The sequence below is a fragment of the Psittacula echo genome, assembly GCF_963264785.1.
Source record: "Psittacula echo genome assembly, chromosome: 2".
Taxonomy (NCBI): domain Eukaryota; kingdom Metazoa; phylum Chordata; class Aves; order Psittaciformes; family Psittacidae; genus Psittacula; species Psittacula echo.
Genome location: NC_137737.1, coordinates 11,075,155 through 11,093,251, shown reverse-complemented (window position 1 = coordinate 11,093,251; position 18,097 = coordinate 11,075,155). Strand labels below are relative to the sequence as shown.

Sequence of the window (18,097 nt, the reverse complement as noted above, 5' to 3'; positions counted from 1 at the left end):
TTGTCCTGTCCCTACAGGCCCTTGTCCAAAGTCCCCCTCAAGGTTTCTTGTAGCCCCTTTAGGCAGTGGAGCTATTCTAAGGTCTCCCTTTAAGGAGCCTTCTCTTCTCCAGGCTGAACCAGCCCAGCTCTCTCAGCCTGGCTCCAGAGCAGAGCTGCTTCAGCCCTCGCAGCATCTCTGTGGCCTCCTTTGGATTTGCTCCAACAGCTCCACATCTCTCTTGTGTTGTTGCCCCCAGAGCTGGACATAGGACTGCAGGGAGGGTCTCAGGGTGGAGCAGAGCGGGAGAATCCCCTCCCTCGACCTGCTGGACACACTCCTTTTGATGCAGCCCAGCCCATGATTGACATGCATCAACTTTTTTGTTTGGTGGGTTTTGTTTTTTTGGTTTGGGTTATTCTTTTGAGTTTGGACTCATGTAAGTGCAGCACAGCCAGGAAAGGAATAAGTGCTTGAGAGAGTCTGCATGGGAATTTACCATTCTTTTAGTTAAAGCAGGTTAATCACATTTGTCTTTGTGACCTCCTTGCTTCAAAATGGATTATTCCACGTTTTCATGTAGGCTGCCTGGCCTTCATGATTATGACTTGATTAGCATGGGTTTAGGTTGGGAATTCACAGTTAATGAGACTGACCTTTGAATCTGTCTAGTTTTAGTATTCACATATCCAATTGCAAAGTGAGGAGTGTAAAGCGTTTTCAGCAGTGACATATCTCTCCTTACCTGTGTTCCATTGGAGACTAAGCACTTTGCAACTTATTTAACATGAACTGTTGTGGCTTCCTGGGACAGAGGAAGAAAGCTGATGATTCTCTAACGTCTTCCAAAGAGTTAGTTGATTTGAGAGGTTGAATACAGAGGTCTCCTATTGTTCCCATGGTTGGGAACAGTTCCTAAGGTTCTAGTAAGAGATTCATACTAGATCTCTTGAGTGTTTGTCCAATGGCAAGTCACTGCTGTGTTTTCAATGTGGCTGCTGTAAGTTTTTCAATTATTGTTGTCCTAAAACTAATTTCAATTTTTTCATGTCTCCAGATTTCAGGATTGTGAGGAAAACCCCTTTTCATAAATGGTTATTGTCAGCACTGTGGAGGATCGGGCTTTGTTTTAAGCACTCGTTTTAGAAATACTGTTTTGTTGTATTTAAAACTTCATTATTTGAAATGTTCTTCAGCAGATGTACCTGAGAATCATTTTAGGTGAGGCAACAGCAAGCATAGACCTTGCTGATAGAATTAGCAGCAGCCTGAACTTTTGCTCTAACCTCAAACAAAATTTGGACTCAGGATCACTTAGCAGTTTGAGAAAGCTTGGCGACTTTTCTTTTTAAACCAGTCTACTCGCTTTCCAGCTTCCTGATTTTATTTGTGGAAGGGAATGGAAAGACCAAAATATTACAAGGAAGCTTGGTATTTCCAGCTCAGCCAAAACCACAAAGCTTTGGAAACTCAGCTTGAAGAAAATAAACCCTACAGCTGTGATTGAGCCTAGTCCTGCTTTCCTTCTGTGCTCCCATTAGTTGTACTAGCCACTTGAGTATACAGAGAATGCAAAACTGGAATCCAGGTGTTAGGCAAACTCCAAGAAGACAGCCATACTTCTTATTTTAAAGACTCTTGCTCATTTTCTATGGCACTACTTGACTTATTAGCAAACCAGATAACAGCCTTTTGTTCAAGCTCTGTTGGAAAGATGCTTTGCAGCATGTGTACGTCTAGATGTGTCTTTGCATTAATCTAAAAGGTACTAAGTAACATGATAAATGGTAACCCGAATAGTTATAAGACATCCACACAATCATTTTGATAGGAGACTGCAATTTCCAGAGGCATTCCCATAACTTTTGCACTTTCAATGTTTTCTCCAATGACTTTGGCATTTTCTGGTATTTATATAAGTTTATTTTATAGTATAGAGACCCAAAAGAAAAGTGTAGCCTTTTGTTGGCATACAGCTAGTGTTACTCTGTAAGGTTTGCCAATAGGGATTTTCTACCATCTAATTAAATTGAATCTACAAGGTTGTTTTTATATTTGTGCTTATATCCCTTGATTATATGAACTCCTTTTTTTTTCCTTCCCTCTCTGTTGCGTGTGGGTGTTGTAAAACTGGAGGGTGCTGGAATGGAAAGTTCATTCAACTGCCTGCAGTCAAGTGAATAAAAATGTAAAACATAGGTCTAAAGCAGAGGGTTTAAAGCTTCAGTAACTTCATGCTGTTGTGAAACCTGTTATCAGAGTTGCCTTGTGAAGATGGGTGTTTACTTAAACTGTCAGAATATACACAAAATGTAGCTTCACATGACTTTGAGTACTGGGGACACACATAGTACTGTGAAAGCTTTAGAATATATCTATTAAAACTTTAATGATTTCTCCTAATTATCTCCAGCCCATCTGCCCAAGATTGGCTTGCAGAGAGCTACTGGAGATGATGTCTGTTGAGAGATGCAAAAGCCAAATCCTAACTGCTTGTCTTTAATGATCCCTTGCACTTTGAGGAGCTAACTCCTGACTAGCTTCTGATTTGGAATAAAGCATGCATTAATAAAGAGAGAGAAAGGAAGTGCAATTTGTAAGTCAGAACTTGAGCTGAGGAAAGTAAAAAGAGTGTAAGACAGGAAAATGAGAGACAAGCAATGCTAGATCAGATTAAATGCAGGCAGTAAAGCTATTCTGGTCTATATACATATGGAAATGCAATCCAGAAATAAGGATTAAAAATACTAGGGTGTAATAAACCTAATTAAAATGATTAAGAGTGCCTATTTTCTTTCTTTTCTTTCTCTTTATGCTGCTTTCTTTTGCTTGTCTTTGTCTCTGTATATAAAATATATTCTTTTATTCAATATATAAGACTTATATTCATAGCTTGTCAGTAGAACCAAAGAAATCTTGATCTCTCATCTTACTAATCTGTCTGAGTGAACAAGTTAACTAGAACTTGTTTTGTGCAGTGCAGATTCAAAATACTCCAGGTTATTCCCACAGCCATGTACATACTTTGTTCATGAGCTTGGTATTTAGGACTGGGCTCATCCCTAAGATTATGATCAGTCCCACTGACATCAACTAATGTGCCAGTTAGTTCCATGATTAGTATGGAAATGCCACAATAGGGTTTTTTAGGGCATTTTCTTCTGTCATCCTCCTCACTGTTGTTTTCGTATCTCTATATTTTTTCCTCTTCCTTGCTCTGCAACTAGTCAACGTACAAGCTAAATGCCCAAGCCCACTGATTTCCAACATAGCACATCCTCACACTGTTCACTCAGCTCATGTGTTACATCCTACTCTCCTGTGGTTGTCATATCAGTGAGATTGTAGCTGTTTGGGATCACACTACCTACTAGTTTACACTCCATATTGCCTGCTAAAATGGAAGTGTTCCCAACTGCTGGCTGTTCGATATCATAATACACATTTTGCGAACACTCTTAATAACCTTTACCTTTCTAGGGATGAACATGTGTGTCCAACATTGTCATAAGATTTAAGGGTACTCAGTGCATCACAGGATTGATCCTTACTTCGTTGGTTATGCTACCATAAGACTAAATGTGGGGGGAACCATAATCCACCAGTAGATTCAGGTTCCAGACATCCAGATGTTTTAAAGGGAAGCCTTGTAGCAACCTGTAGCCTAAATACCTGTCTAAATTTGACCTTTGAGTATTCCTTGCTTTGTACTCTCTGTAGCTATTTGTCAGTCAGTGCAAAAGGTCATATTAGCAGAGAAATGGTTGTCCCAAGTGTGAGTAGCTACATCAGTTGAAGGAGAACAATTGGATATACCCTTACTCTGTTGTATGCTCAAGATAGAATTATGGGAGTTATTCAAAACCAGTGTTGATTGTTGAGGGAGAAGGCACCAGAAAGCTCTTCTGTTAACTAAAGCGTGTTGCTCCTTTCTCTGAATGTATGCAGGTACCAAAATATCCAGCGAACTATTGCCACAGAGCGGACTGAAGATGATGCTGTAGTAAACAACAGGGTGGAGAGAGTTCCCACCGGAGGAGGAAGTGACTCTGAGGCAGAGCCTTCCCAGCAAAGCTCAGGTATGGGGGAAGCTGTTGGAGTGATGTATGTTCAGTGCCATTCAATGGTGGTATTCACTTCTGAGAAAATCTGCATTTCCGTGGGAGACTGGAACTTTATTGTACTGGATTACAAGATCTAGTTAAAAGAAAAGAAGTTTAGACTTGAAGCTGCAGGTTTTAGATCTGAAGCTACAGGTATGAAGCTAGATACAAAGGGCCTCAATTGTTTTTAACAGCTACTGAGACAGACACAGTATTTTTACTTTAGTAAAGGGCTATTTGAAATTAAAATGTAAGAGACATCTGGTTTTTATACCTTAGTAGTTGTAAAACCAGCCCTGCCTTGTTTTTGCTGCAGTGTGACTTTTTTGTCTTAGGGCATTGCAGTTCATTCTCTCCGGGCATGGCTTCTGAACTGCCACATATGCCCGTGTGGTTTCACCTGCAGCAACTCTGGCATCAAGTATGAAATACTTGTGGGTTTAAAGCTGCAATTTTGTGATATCCCGGAGCTGATGTAAGTAAGTGTGGGCTGCCACTGAAGGAGGCACAGCTGGTTTTTTTTGCTCGTCACTAAGTTACCTGACAGGACCCCATACCAGAGCAGAGAACTGATCTGCATGAAAAAGGCTTTGTTCCTTGTAATTGACCTTGTTTATAGCCAGATTGGTTCTTTCATCTGGCTCATTAGGTGACCAGATAAGAATGAGTGGCACTACAAAGAAGAGAATATGTACCCAGGGCAGGATGGAATGGCAGGGAACTCCTACTCCTTTTGGTGGTAGTCCTATTTTCTTAAACCATCTGTGAAACCATAGCCCAAGTTTTTCAGGTAAGAAACACCAGCAATCACTATAGTGCCTGCTTTGCAACTTGTGGACATGCAAAAATAGCTGTCTGCTTTGAGAACTCTTATCACCAAAATGAGCAGCCAGTTCTCTTCCTTTGGATTATTTTCACCTCCACCTAACTTTGGTTTCTGTGTTGTCTGCTGGAAGTCTGACTTCTTGCCATCCTTTTGCCATCCCTCTGTAAATAGCATTGGCAAAGGGAAAGAACCAGCACAGTATCTCCTTGAGTTTTCTTGATGTTCCATTTTGAATAGGAAGAATTACACCGAGAAACAGTGAACTTCTAATTTTTTTTAACAAGTTCAGAAAAATACTCATTTTTGCCTGTTTATTTTTCTGATCTATTAGGTATTTTTAGCTTGAAAATCAGTTTTGTCCAAGACTGTTTAAAGTTTGATATTCAAAGCTTCCTTACAATCCTTTGTACTGCAATTTATGGCAGCCTTTTACCTACACTGGATTTTATAGGGAGAATCCAGTTCTCTGTGTGAAATGGAAAGGAGGTACACATTGTATTATTAGTATTTAACTTATAAGCAATGCAGTCATTACTTGTAACACATATAATCACTTACTATCGTAGCCTACATAATAAAATAGTAAGTCAATAGGAATTGCTACCAGTAAGTATTTAGGTCAGTTTATTAAGTAACATTCACTTTTTTAACCCTGAAGACCTAATGAGTATGATATATGTCATCTTAAGTGATTAAGTAATTGGTTTTGCTATAGGTAATTACTTTGCTTTTAGAAGAAGAAATCAGTATTATATAAAATGCCAAGAATTAAAAATTCAAGAGTGATGTCAGCACGCTAGAATAAGAAAAAGCTGCAGTATGATACATTTGCTGTTTGCCTTTGAACTGAAAGTGGCAGAAGAAATACAGTTTAGGCACTTAAATCCAAGCCAGTAGAAATCAGTGTAACTCAGTTACAACAGTTTAACACTGGATCCAGTCTGCAGTTTTAAGTGGATAAAATAATGTGAGGTGTCTAGCAGGAAGAAAAAATGAAAATCTATATTTATTCTGTTGATAATGTCTGCATCTGACTTCCTCAGACTACAAATAAAAGTTGGCTTGTATCTGAAAACACCAGAACTGCACTCTCAAGCCATAATTCCATGGCAGGAAGTATTTTCTGGTGGCTATCAAGGAGTCAAGTTTTGTTCTGGTCAAGGAGTTCCTACCTCTACAGAGTTACATTCTCAAATGCTCAGTTCTGTGCTTCATGAGTTGATACAGATTAAAAATAATCCCTTTGTGTCTGTTTTTGTTTTCTTGACCGTACAAGTCTCCAAAACCATGAACTTTCCAAAACTAGTGCAATTACAAGTAAAGGACAATGCTTTGCAGCACCAGCATGGATGTGAGTGGCTGAGCAGAGGGCTTCCTTAACCCAGTCTTGCTACCAAATGCTTTCTGCTGGCAAACCCCATTAGGCTAGATTGGGAAATCAGATCTCTCTAAAATCAGCAGTGGAGGAAACAGTCAGGACCTGGGTGACAGTATTGAATTGAATCAGCTGGTAAATCTGCTGCAATCACATCGATATTTAGAGACAGCAGTAGATATGACACAGAGTATTGTAACATACAGTACACAAAAACGTCCAGCTTCTGCCCTTCTACTGTAAGCACTGCACCATTAGCCACAAGGGGAATGTGCCGGTTTGCCAGCAGACTTGTCTAGGAGACACAAAGAAGGTAGGTGCATTGAGCAGGATAGTGACTCTTTCATACCATCACTTTTCCAGCCATTTATTAAAGGTTAAATAATAGACTGCACTTGCCACTACTTTAATAGGATTTTGCTGCTTGTTTGGTTTTTTTTTGTCCAGAGATTAGGAGGGAAGGTTCCCTTTCTCCTGTGAATTCTCAAAAAATCACCTTGTTGCTGCAGTCTCCAGCTGTGAAGTTCATCACCAATCCTGAGTTCTTCACTGTGCTGCATGCAAACTATGTGAGTAATTATGATTTGCTCTCTCACATTACTGGTTTCTGAATCCAGGTGCTGCACTCCAGGCCTGCAGGGAGGATGCACAGTGAATTTGAGCTGCATGGTTCGAGGCTCAGTTGTTCTTTCTGAGCACCATTCCAGGTTGGGGACAGTACAGGAAGGCTGCTCCAAGGACTTTCTTGCTGGAATTCTGCCTCATACCAGGAATTTCCTGGTACAGAGAATCTCATTAATGTTATCCTTCCAGAATAAACGGGAACCCTTGCTTTCAGCTTGGTTGATTCTGTTGTCTGTTGCTGTGGGGAGTGAGGTTGTTACCTTTAGAGCCATGTTCCTGAGAAATCTCACTCAGATACCACCAACTCTCGAGGAAATAAAGAGAAAACAGTGTTAACTGATGCAGTTTGCATTCCCGAGAATAAGGTGGGCATAATGCAATGAAAGAAATACTGACTTTAAGTCAGTGTAGCTATTTTGGAAAAGACAAGAATGAAAATGAATTCTCGAAATTCAAATAACTTTTCCTTTGCCATTAATGCAATAAATCTGTATTTTTTCTTGCAAACCTGGAGCAGAGTGTAAAAATTTAATGATAGGACAACCAGGAAGAAGTAGATAGGGAAATATCGCAAGGAGATGCAGTCCTAGTTTTCCATATCTTGAATGTAGCTCAGGTAGGCATCTACACAAGACTTGGGAATATTTGGAAAGTCATCCATTTCTGGGTAGGGATGACCTTTCTTTTTGAAAGGAAAAGAAATCAGAGCACTTCAGGAGTTGGTCAGCAGAGGTCTTTTGCTAACTACAGGCATCAAGTTTTGGCTGTAGCGCTTTGCAGGTTCAAGCCAGCTGTCCATCTCCGTCTGCCGGAGATTATTGCCCATGAAGTCCACAGAGGAAGGGATATATTAACTCATCTGATATTACCTGAACTAGGTGACGGAGGGCACATAATGTCTTCCATTGATGTGCTGCTGTTTCATGATTTACAGCTGGGAGCAGTATCATTTTCATTTGGCATAGTTTTTGCCAAATGGGCGACTGATTCCATAGTGGTGTGAGGAACAGCTCACAAGAGACTGAATCCCGGTTTTATTTCTCACTGAAATAAAAAAGCTAAGAGAGGCCTTCAGTTTGAGCTATATAAAGTTGTCTTTACTACGGGAGCTAGAATGATCTGTTGAAACATCTGTCAAATGGTCATATAGATTCCACTTGTACAGGAATAATGGCCCATATAACTTTTGGCTTAACAGGGTTGTAATATTTTAACCACAAGCCCCTATTAAAATTTCAAGCTATTAATTATACCAGTGAAGTGGGGATTGGAAAATATTATCCCACAGTTAGAACTAAAAGGGAAAGGCTCTAATTTTTGAGGTATTTTATTTCCATGGAGGGATAAAACTGCATTACGTTTTTTGTTTCCCTTAGTGCAGCTAAGAGATACTCAGACAGTCATTGATCACACACGAGATCAAAATACAACTTCTGTTGTGGAGTAGGCTGGGATCTTACCCATTCGTGACCATGAAGCTTTCCCGTGTTATAGGCCAGGTCATATCTTTAGGGCAGAGATTTTATCTCTGTGATTTCACAACATTTACCAACCCTTGCCATAATTAGGGACCCTGTGCTACAGGGAGTATTCTCCTCTCAGCACTACCACCCTGATAAAGCCTTACATAATAAAGATAATATTTGCAAATGTTTAGTGCATTATAGTGGATAAGATGCATTAAAAAGTACTGGGAAATTGAGAATTAAAAGCTGCTGGATCAGATTCTCTGGGCAGATTACAGGTGTGCACACTGGGGCTCACTTCGCTGGAGGCACAAGTCCTCCAGTGATCCTTTATTATTCTAGTGAGTAATTAAAGCCTTCGGGCTGACCAGCAGAACCAATGCACTCATTTTCTCTCTAGAGGTAAGCTTTTGTAAACTTTCCTACCTTGTTTTGTGGAGCTTTTCCCCTGAAGTGAAAGATCCCAAGAGTAGCATGTAGATGAGAAAAAGTGTGGTTTGTGCTTTATTGAATACACTGTGGCAACAAATACAGTTCACTTTGGTCCTTATTCTGCAACCAGATCAACGCTAACTTACTTGGAACTGCACCAGGGCATGTTCTTCTAGGAGGTTATTTAATGACCACTATGAGATATAACGAGCTGCCTGAGGGGTGGCATTCATCTGATTCATGAAAATATCTCTATCTGACATGCTTTGTGGTCATTGGAGAAACAAATACTTATTTGCAGGAAATGATTCATATCTTCCAGAAATAAACAATTGAAAGTGTCTGTTTCTGTCTTGTGGCTATGAAGTGACCATAAAGTGGCAAGCTTAGGTGTAAACATCTGCACTGTAGTCCTCTTAAATTTATGAATCCTATCACATGCATCTTGATTTGAATTATAGCATAAATACACATTCATAACTATCTTTACATCTTTCTGGTTTCATCCAGTCACACATGAATTGACCAGTGAAAGCACTGAAATAGGCACAACTCGTTCATCTTGAGTGTGTGGTGTTTTAGCTCACTGTCTGTTTGGACTGCGTTGGAAAGGCGATTTATGCACAAGCGAACTGTGCATAACATGTGGGATATTTCACTTTCCAGATTGCATTTCTTAATTCTGGGTATTCATGTAAAGTAGTCATTCAAATCAAAACAATGAGATGGAAATGATTCTTGACACTAACAGGATTTGTTTCAGTTCTTTGGGCATATGTCCCATGAAATAACCAAATATGTTGTTTTGACATCAGAACTGGTTTTCCTCACTTCTGTTTTCCATCTCGTAGAGTGCCTATCGAGTCTTCACTAACAGTACATGCTTGAAGCATATGATTCTGAAGATCCGTAGAGATGCTCGCAATTTTGAGCGCTATCAGCACAACAGAGACCTGGTAAATTTTATCAACATGTTTGCTGATACCCGACTGGAGCTTCCTCGTGGCTGGGAGATAAAAACTGACCAGCAGGGCAAGGTAAGAGTGCCAACAAAACGGATCGCTTGTTTAACACAGCACATCAGGCTACGTGATTACCAAAGGTTCCTTCCTTCTTGACTCAAAATTTGTGGAGGTTTGGTTTAAACAAGACAAGCAGCAGGCACAGTTATCTTAAAAGTAGAGAAAACGTCAAGAACAAATGTTTTGAAGTATAGTGGTGACCCCCTAGCTTTCTGTGGAATTTTGTGTGTGTCCAGCATTGGACTATTAAGAATAGTTTAAGCCAAAGTTTAGATGTATCATAACTGCAAAATTTGGCTTAGGGTTTCTGCCTCCAGTGACGCTTTGCTAAGTGACTTTTGGAACCACCAAACAGGCTAAAGCAGTGTTCCATTCTCTTCTCTCTTGTTTACCACATGGTCGTTACACATGATTTTGACCTACGTAGCTTCAGGTATTTGCCAAAGGCTATTCTAGCTTTGACTAAGAAAGTCCTGTCATTTGCAGATGTCTTCCATGGGCTGTACCTAAACAAGGTATTTGTGACACACAATAGCCAGTGGTTTTCACTTTATGATCCTACAATATCATCACAGTGTTGCCAGTCATCTTACAAAAAAAACATTGTTCTCCTGTGTTTCAGTCTTTCTTCGTTGACCACAATAGCCGGGCTACCACCTTCATAGATCCCAGGATCCCTCTGCAGAATGGCCGTCTCCCCAATCACCTGACTCACAGGCAGCATCTTCAGCGACTTCGTAGCTACAGCGCTGGAGAGGTAAATGTGTTAGTATTAATACAGTTCCTTTTGACAGCAGTCGTCTGTAGAACTAAAAGCACTCTTTATCTTTGAAATGCATTTAAACAGAATGTCTTGTGGATTTTCATCTTCCAGTGGAAGTAAGGGATTTTTTTCTTTCTGAAGGGTTTATCTCAGAGCTTGCTGGTGATGCAGGTTCATATTCTGACTATTTTCAGAATAAAATAAGAAATAAGTAAAACTAAATAATGGAAGTGAAATAATGACAAAATAGATTTTAAAAGAAGAATCTGTATTTGACATCCTAGTCTTGCTTAAGTGAAGTCATTCATTGTTTTTATAGCCTGCTACTTCAGCAGCTTCAGATGTTTCTTCATTCACCACTGTGACACTGTGCTCTGAAAAGGTATCCCTAGCAGTAGGGTAGTAATGTGTGTTGATGTTTGCTTCCCTAGCTTTCAACCACATTAAACATCTTTCCTGTGTTTCATGGGGGTGATTTGTATCATTGAGGGCCATGGGCAGGATTGATAGAAGCATAAATACTGGGTTTGTACTGTGGATTTAAGGAGGAAAAAGTACCAGCAATCAGATTCTTCATGTAGCAAATCCATACAGTTGAACATCTGTAAAGATTGAAGCTGAACAGCAGTAAAGATTAAAGATCTTCCTCTTCCAGAAAAACATCTGGGGAAATGCTTGTGAAGTTAACGTTGAGATTTATTGCAGCAGGACCAGCCTGAACACCTCCCACTGCCAAATGGGGTTGGGATCAGGTCAGAACTTCAGAACCAAAGGCAAAGCAGGCATGAGTAGCTTGAGTAGATTTTCCCCATCTTAGGTGAACACAGCAACATATTTTCTGAACATAGAAGTGTATCAATGGATCTGTTTCAATCACATCTTCTCACCAACTTAACAACTTCCATCTGCCAACAGCCTGCAGCTTAGTATTGCTGTTGTGACTAAACTATTGACATGAATGTGAAAGTCACCTACATGCTGATTCATATTTGGGCCCATGCTTGCCTGGGGCTTGCTTACAATTTCACCATATCACGGACAGAAACACCACTGGGCAACTCAGGTTACCTAGGCCAAAACATACACTTGGTTTTGCAAGTGCTGTCAAGGCTGGCAGAGAACAATTTACAATAAACCAAAATATCAAGTACAAGGGAGGAAGTGAAAAGCATTGAATACTTCTGAATAATGATTCTCTGGGGAAATTGTAAACTGTTAATTGAGGCCACTGATTTGGCATGATCAGCCAATGAAACAGATTTCTGTCTCGGGAGCCATCAGTGCTGGCGCCTTCATCTCACCATCTTGGTGGCTCGGATCCCACAGTGCTTTTGCACCCATGTCATAATCAGTAGCTTCCACTCTGGAGGTATCTACTCCTCCACTGGAAGGACTCCCATTGTTTTACCAGGACTTTTTATTGGTGCCTAAAAGCCCATCATTTTCAAGGTGAAGATACGACCCTTTCCCATTCAGCCCATTTATTAAGAGCCACATGTTCCATGACGTTTCTTCCAAGTCTATTTGGATGTGCTTTTATCCTATAAATCATGTTTGTGGGGACACACTTGGGGCTTTGTCCTGGCCATGTGTCAGCTGTCTGCAGTCCAGCTGGTTTCTTTGCTGAGCAGGTGGTGTGGCCTCTGGAATCCATCACCAGGACAGCAAGAACAACCAGGAAAGACAATCACAAGGTTTGAACATTATGTGCAGATATCAGTTGAGCCCGAAGGAGAGCACAATAGTGCAGTTCCAGTCAGGATAGCTTGTGGGTGCCAGGAAGGGTACAGAAGAGAGCCAAGGTAATGAGAGATAAAACTCCCTGCCTTGGCACACACACCTGGCATCCTGCTCAAGTGCCAATGCGAGTTGCCAGTTTCATGTGGACTTCCCAGGGACTTTGTGACACTGACTGATCAGCTGAGGAAAGAGCAGATGAGCCCAAAGTGGGAAAAAGGAAATATCCGGCTTTACACACTCGGTAGTGGCTCTTAGGTGAGTCACCCTAAAGAAATGGTGGTGGTTCTAAGAGATTGTGATCTTGGTACTAAACAGTGGACAAAAAAGTGAATGTAATGTCTGGAATTCTTGAAAAATGGATAGAAAGATCTGTTTAATCTAGGAGAGGATAGGCATTACAAGAACTGAGTTTTGGTAGAAAAAGCCAAAATAATCGAAATAAGGCAGGGTTGAAATACAGTGACAGTAGCTAACCATAGGAACTAATGATTTTGTGGGCACTGGGTCTCCATTTCTTCATACTTTCAGGCCAAAACACCATGCAAAAGCCAGTTTTATCTTAGTCACCAACAAGTTTCAAAGCTCCCTGCCTAGGGCAGTGCAGTGAATTGGCTGTGGTGCTGGTGTAAAAGTGGTAATCTCCAGCTCTCCCATCTATCTTCTAAATTCTTCTGGCTCATCAAAATGTGGCCTTGATTCCTGCCTAATAACCCATGGTGCTGAACAGAAAACCTTGCAATACTAATAAAGAATTGATTTTTATTATTTCAAATATACTTTTAAAACTCCCTCATAACACTGGAACATAAAAAGATGCTTTCTCAGATACGGCAGTTTCCTTTGCTTTATGACACTTAAAATTCATTGTCAGTAGAGAACAGAAAAAGCTATTGCATAGCTACTATAGAAGGCTCACTGTTGCTTCCAAGTACTTTTGTTCAAGGCTTACCCCAACTATTAAGAGGCCAAGTGAAGATGAAACCTGCCCTTTTTCCCCTCAATCTCCATATGGTGAGCTGTGTTTTTAAATGGCTGTGTGTATAATAGTACTCCGTTTCACTCCAACAAAGCATCCATTTCATAAATCTGTAACATTTATGCTTTTCTTTATGTTGAAGCATTCTCCTAAATGAAGGAGCTCTCTAAAAACTTTTGCTATCCACATGAGTAGATTCTTGGTATTAAATAGTATTATATACATGTATTTGACAAAAATGCTGTGGATTCTTTCCTAAGCACTTCTTTAAGGTATCAATCTTTTACAGGAAAAAGGTGATTGATGCTTCTCTTGATTACATGATTTTTGAAATGCAAAGTTCAGGGAGTTGTACTGGCCACCAGTAAATCGGAGAACATAGGTCACCAAGTGCTTTGTTTCCTTCTGCCACTGCTATAAACAGAACAGGTCAGAAGCACTTTCCATTCTCTCTAAGAGACTTTCCATCTGCAATGGAAATGAACATGTATGATTACAGGGTAGGGATTTTAAAGGCAAAAAGAAGAAAGAAGCAGGCATCCATAATGGAGAGGCAAGAGTTTCTGGTTAGGAAGAAAAGCAGAGGAGGTAGTGGAATACAGCAATATATAAATCTCCTTACTGACCCAAACCACAACAAGCAAGTAGCAGAATTCAAACAGGCAGGAGCCTCTCAAATCCAGCAGTGGTATAAAACCCAGGAAAGGTTATTATATCATTGGAAGGCTCCTGTGATAGTTTGGACTCTACACTCTAGTTACAACATCCCAGTATCTATTGCAAAGCTGTTAAGCCTGCCATAAACCTGTCAGATTACCCTGCTCTAGATGAACCAGGTCACTAAATCATTAGAGGGGTCACTCTTCTTTTTTTAATTAGACAATAACGTGCTTATCTAAATGAAATGATACGATTAGAAAGTAGACAACGTGCTTGTGATTAAACACTGAATTGCAGCAATCAGTTAATTGTACTGTGTTAGCTAAAGATTGGAAAGAGGAATGTTAGCAAAGTGAAAGTTAATTGGACAGCTGGGAATTTTCCTCTTGTTTGCCAGAGAAAAATTGTTTAGAGGTGTAAGTGTGTAAAGAGCATGATGCAAACACAGCATCAGCAATGCCTAATGCTGGTGACGAAGAGAAGGACAGCACCACAGCACGTGCAATTTATTATGGTAAGGTGCATACAGAACTGAATTCCTGCAATCTAGATGACTTTAGCTATTAAACCAGAATTGGGAAGAAGGGAAGCGGGGAGTGAAGGCTCCTTTTCGTGGGCTGTAGACAGTTTTCCTTTCAGAAGGATGCCTGGGCCAGAGGGCAAAAGCTGCTTAAAACTGAGCTAGACTTGCAGTGTCAGTTGGCCCATGGGGGTGTGTGAAGCAAAGGAAGAAGATACAACACGGAGGGACTTAGTGAATTGTGTATGGCCTGCTTGAAAGTTCTGCCTGTGTTTAAAGGTGAGAAGGGTTGGACCAAGGTTAGCACATCAGTCCATTAAATACTGTGGCCTGACTGTTCTCTCTGACACTGGAATAACTGTATTGCAGTCAGCAGAAGCACACCAGTATAAAATGAGTGCAAGTTAAATCATAACTGAATGATGGAGTGAAACATTCACCATGCCCTTTCTCGGCAGTTTTGTGTTTTCAGTTACTGTATGTTTAATTAGAATCATTAAGATTTTAAAGTTTTTAACCTGTGGATTGACATGTATCAAGTGCATTGACTGGTATCTTGTTACATATAAACGTTTTATGCTTTATGTGCTCCAAAGGCAACTTGCCAGTCTTCTCGGCTTTCATTTGTATCCAGTTGGAAGACCTGGCATTTGGCCGTACTCCTGAAAATGGGTTGGCACCATTTGCTTGGATGCAGAGCTAAGCATTTAAAATATTGGAGTAGGGGCAATTTCTTCCTGAAGCAGTTGCCAAGTACTACAATTTGTGCAGTGAGAAAGGAGCAGCTATTAGCCCAATAGAATGGCAATTTGAATTCCTAACACATCTTGTCCTGATACAGGGTGTCCTCACACTGATTTTGTAGCAGTGCTCCCCTGTTGGCTTCCCCATGGCCGTATTTTGGAGGAACACACATGAAAGAGGGGTGGATTCCTCTCATCTTGCACAAACCCCCACAGAGTTACCCAGCAAGTAATGACTTACTGAAGACAGATTGACAGACCTCATTGTATGGCTTTTTATATCTTCATACCTAAGTGTTTTCCCACCTTTTAATGTATCTGTCTTCCTGACATGATTCCATTCAGCGGATGCTGTGTTTAGTGGCATTCTTTAAGTGCCTTACTTAAGTAGTAGAGATAAATTTCCTTCTTACTACTCTTTCTATCAGCTCTTAAAGTTATGTTCCTTTTTCAGTGTATACAATTCAACTTCTCTTTCTGGTTATGCAAGTTAGGCAACCCCTTTTTGCCACAATATAGCTCTTCTCTGTCATGTGACCTACATAGATATACCTTCCTTATGTTATTTCCAATATTAAATTCCCCTTCAACATGTTGCAATGTTGTGGTTTTTTTTCTTTTTTTCAAATTAACATTGTTGTAAAAACCTTGAAGTAAATGCAGTTGTGCTAGAACAAGAGACTGTATGGTATTATAGAGATTTTAGTTTCGTTGCACTATCATTGTAATACCTTTATGAACTGGCATTTGATTCTGCATTCTGGTGCCTTCACTGCAGCATCAAAGGGATGTGGTAGCTGTGGATAATGGTGTCCCTCCATTTGGAAGCACAGAATTACCTGCCTTTTTTAACTTGAAGTATAAAGCTGTAGGTTTTGTACAGTCTTTCTGTCCTTCAGTCACTCAGCATCACAAACCATTCTGAAGGTCAAAGGCCTAAAGATGAAAGATATTTTTGTTGGCTGATGTGCTACCAACAGTCAGTTCTGATCATTCTTTCCCTTTCCTCTGATGCTGTAGGCCTCTGAAGTCTCTCGAAACAGAGGAGTTACTCTGTTGGCCAGACCAGGCAATAGTCTTGTAACAGCTATTCGAAACCAGCACCATCACGAGACATTACCTCTGGGTAAGCCAAGTTTCTTTTTTCTTTTCAAAGCAGTGCTCACAAAGATGCTTTTTAGAACATCTCATCAACCACATGCACTGCTTCATGTTGCCCTGTGCCTCATCAGCAGTGCAGTCAATGTGCCCCTGCAGTCAGGGTGACGTGACCAGGCCCTCTATGGGGCCTGGCTTTATTTAACTAGTTACTCCCCAGTAAATAAAGCCTCTGTATTTTTAACCCCTTTTCCAGCTTACAATGACAAGATTGTTGCATTTCTACGCCAACCCAACATTTTTGAGATGCTGCAGGAGCGTCAGCCCAGCTTGGCCAGAAACCATGCACTCAGGTACTGCTTTTTTCCAGACTGTTGAAACCAAGTTCCAGGAAGGACTTCTGGTAGTGGGGAAAACCAAACTGTAGTAACTGTAGTACAGAAGATGAAGCTGGGCCTCATATGGAGCTGTCACTGGTAACAAGTAGGCGTTGATCACCAGAATCTCTGTAGTTAATACAGTTATTTTCCACAGACACTCAAGAAGTAAGAAGACTCAAAATAACTATGGGCAAACAGTGACATATCTTATTTCAATTCTAAGTGTTACAGAATAGCAGCAACTCTGTCTTCACCTCCAATTATCACTTCACTTTTCAGAAGATAGGTTGAAATTATGTTTGAATGGAAATCAGCAGTAAAACTCTAGTAACTTCATCAGAACCAGGATTTTACCTCATGGTTGGATTTACACCCAGGCCATGGACATTGTCACACTAGATTTCATAAAGAAATAGGAACATTATGAGATAGTTCTACTCCTGCCTTTAATCTTTCTCACTTATGACTTAATGGAGGTCCTTTCCAAAGTAATCAAATTGTATCTTTCTTTTTCTTATGCCTATTCCTTTCCTTAGGTTTAAAAGAAAAGTAAAAACAGAACCAAAAGTCAGTGCAATTTAAACTCCTTCTAATTCCAAAGGTTAAATTAGTTGTTTTGGCCAAGAACCGAAGCTGGCATTGGTTGGTCCCAGCAATGCCAGTTTGACCAAGAATTTAGTTTGTGCTGTGCAGTAGAAAGTGTGGCTGCAGGACTGGTGAAGGAGGGAAGGGAGAGCAAAGGAAGGACCTTCGAGTTCCTGCAGTGCAGTTTCTGCTGATAGCCCTACTGACTCACTGTTTACCTGTGAAGGCCAGACAAAGAGTTCTTTGGGTGTAAGGATTAGACTTCCTTCCTGGAGGAATTAATACATTCAAATAATATGAGGGAGACAGAATGAAAAATGCTCTCAGTATTCAAGATGTATATTTCCGTAACTGAGAATTTTTTATCTTCACCATCAGATTATTCCACACTACTTTTTTTTCCTCAGCTGTAATTTGAATTCTCATTTCTCAGAGAACAGATGATGCTTTTATCTCCTTTTGAGCAGAGAACAAAATTGACTAGTGATAGGGACTAGACAGCTTAGCCAGTACATAATGAGATTTGTAACAGGATGTTGAGCCCTTTGCCTCCAGGTCATTGCTTTGATTATGCCTTAGGTCAGGAGCAATCCCAAGCCACTACCTAATGCTTATGCAGCAGCTATTAAGCAAACTCCTAGGAGACAAATGTCTGTCTTATACAGAGCTTGATTCTGCAATACATTGCAGTCCTACCCAGCAAGGTGCTAAAGCACATCCTTGACTTGGGATAGAATGCTTTGACTTGATACTAGAATAAATACTCTTGGACACAGCAGTGCTTAAGAAACACACTGACAGAATG

General features: G+C 40.4%; 1 protein-coding gene across 1 annotated transcript in view; it reads left to right on the top strand.

The window, feature by feature from the left end:
- HECW1 (HECT, C2 and WW domain containing E3 ubiquitin protein ligase 1) overlaps positions 1 to 18,097 on the top strand; it is a gene marked incomplete at both ends in the record, with an annotated part of 174,387 nt that overhangs the window by 116,824 nt on the left and 39,466 nt on the right. Inside the window, 6 exons of the mRNA XM_080611271.1 lie at positions 3,928 to 4,058; positions 6,731 to 6,852; positions 9,657 to 9,842; positions 10,450 to 10,584; positions 16,250 to 16,355; positions 16,584 to 16,680. Of these exons, the coding sequence (XP_080467397.1) occupies positions 3,928 to 4,058; positions 6,731 to 6,852; positions 9,657 to 9,842; positions 10,450 to 10,584; positions 16,250 to 16,355; positions 16,584 to 16,680 (777 nt within the window). The remainder of the gene's footprint in view (positions 1 to 3,927; positions 4,059 to 6,730; positions 6,853 to 9,656; positions 9,843 to 10,449; positions 10,585 to 16,249; positions 16,356 to 16,583; positions 16,681 to 18,097) is intronic.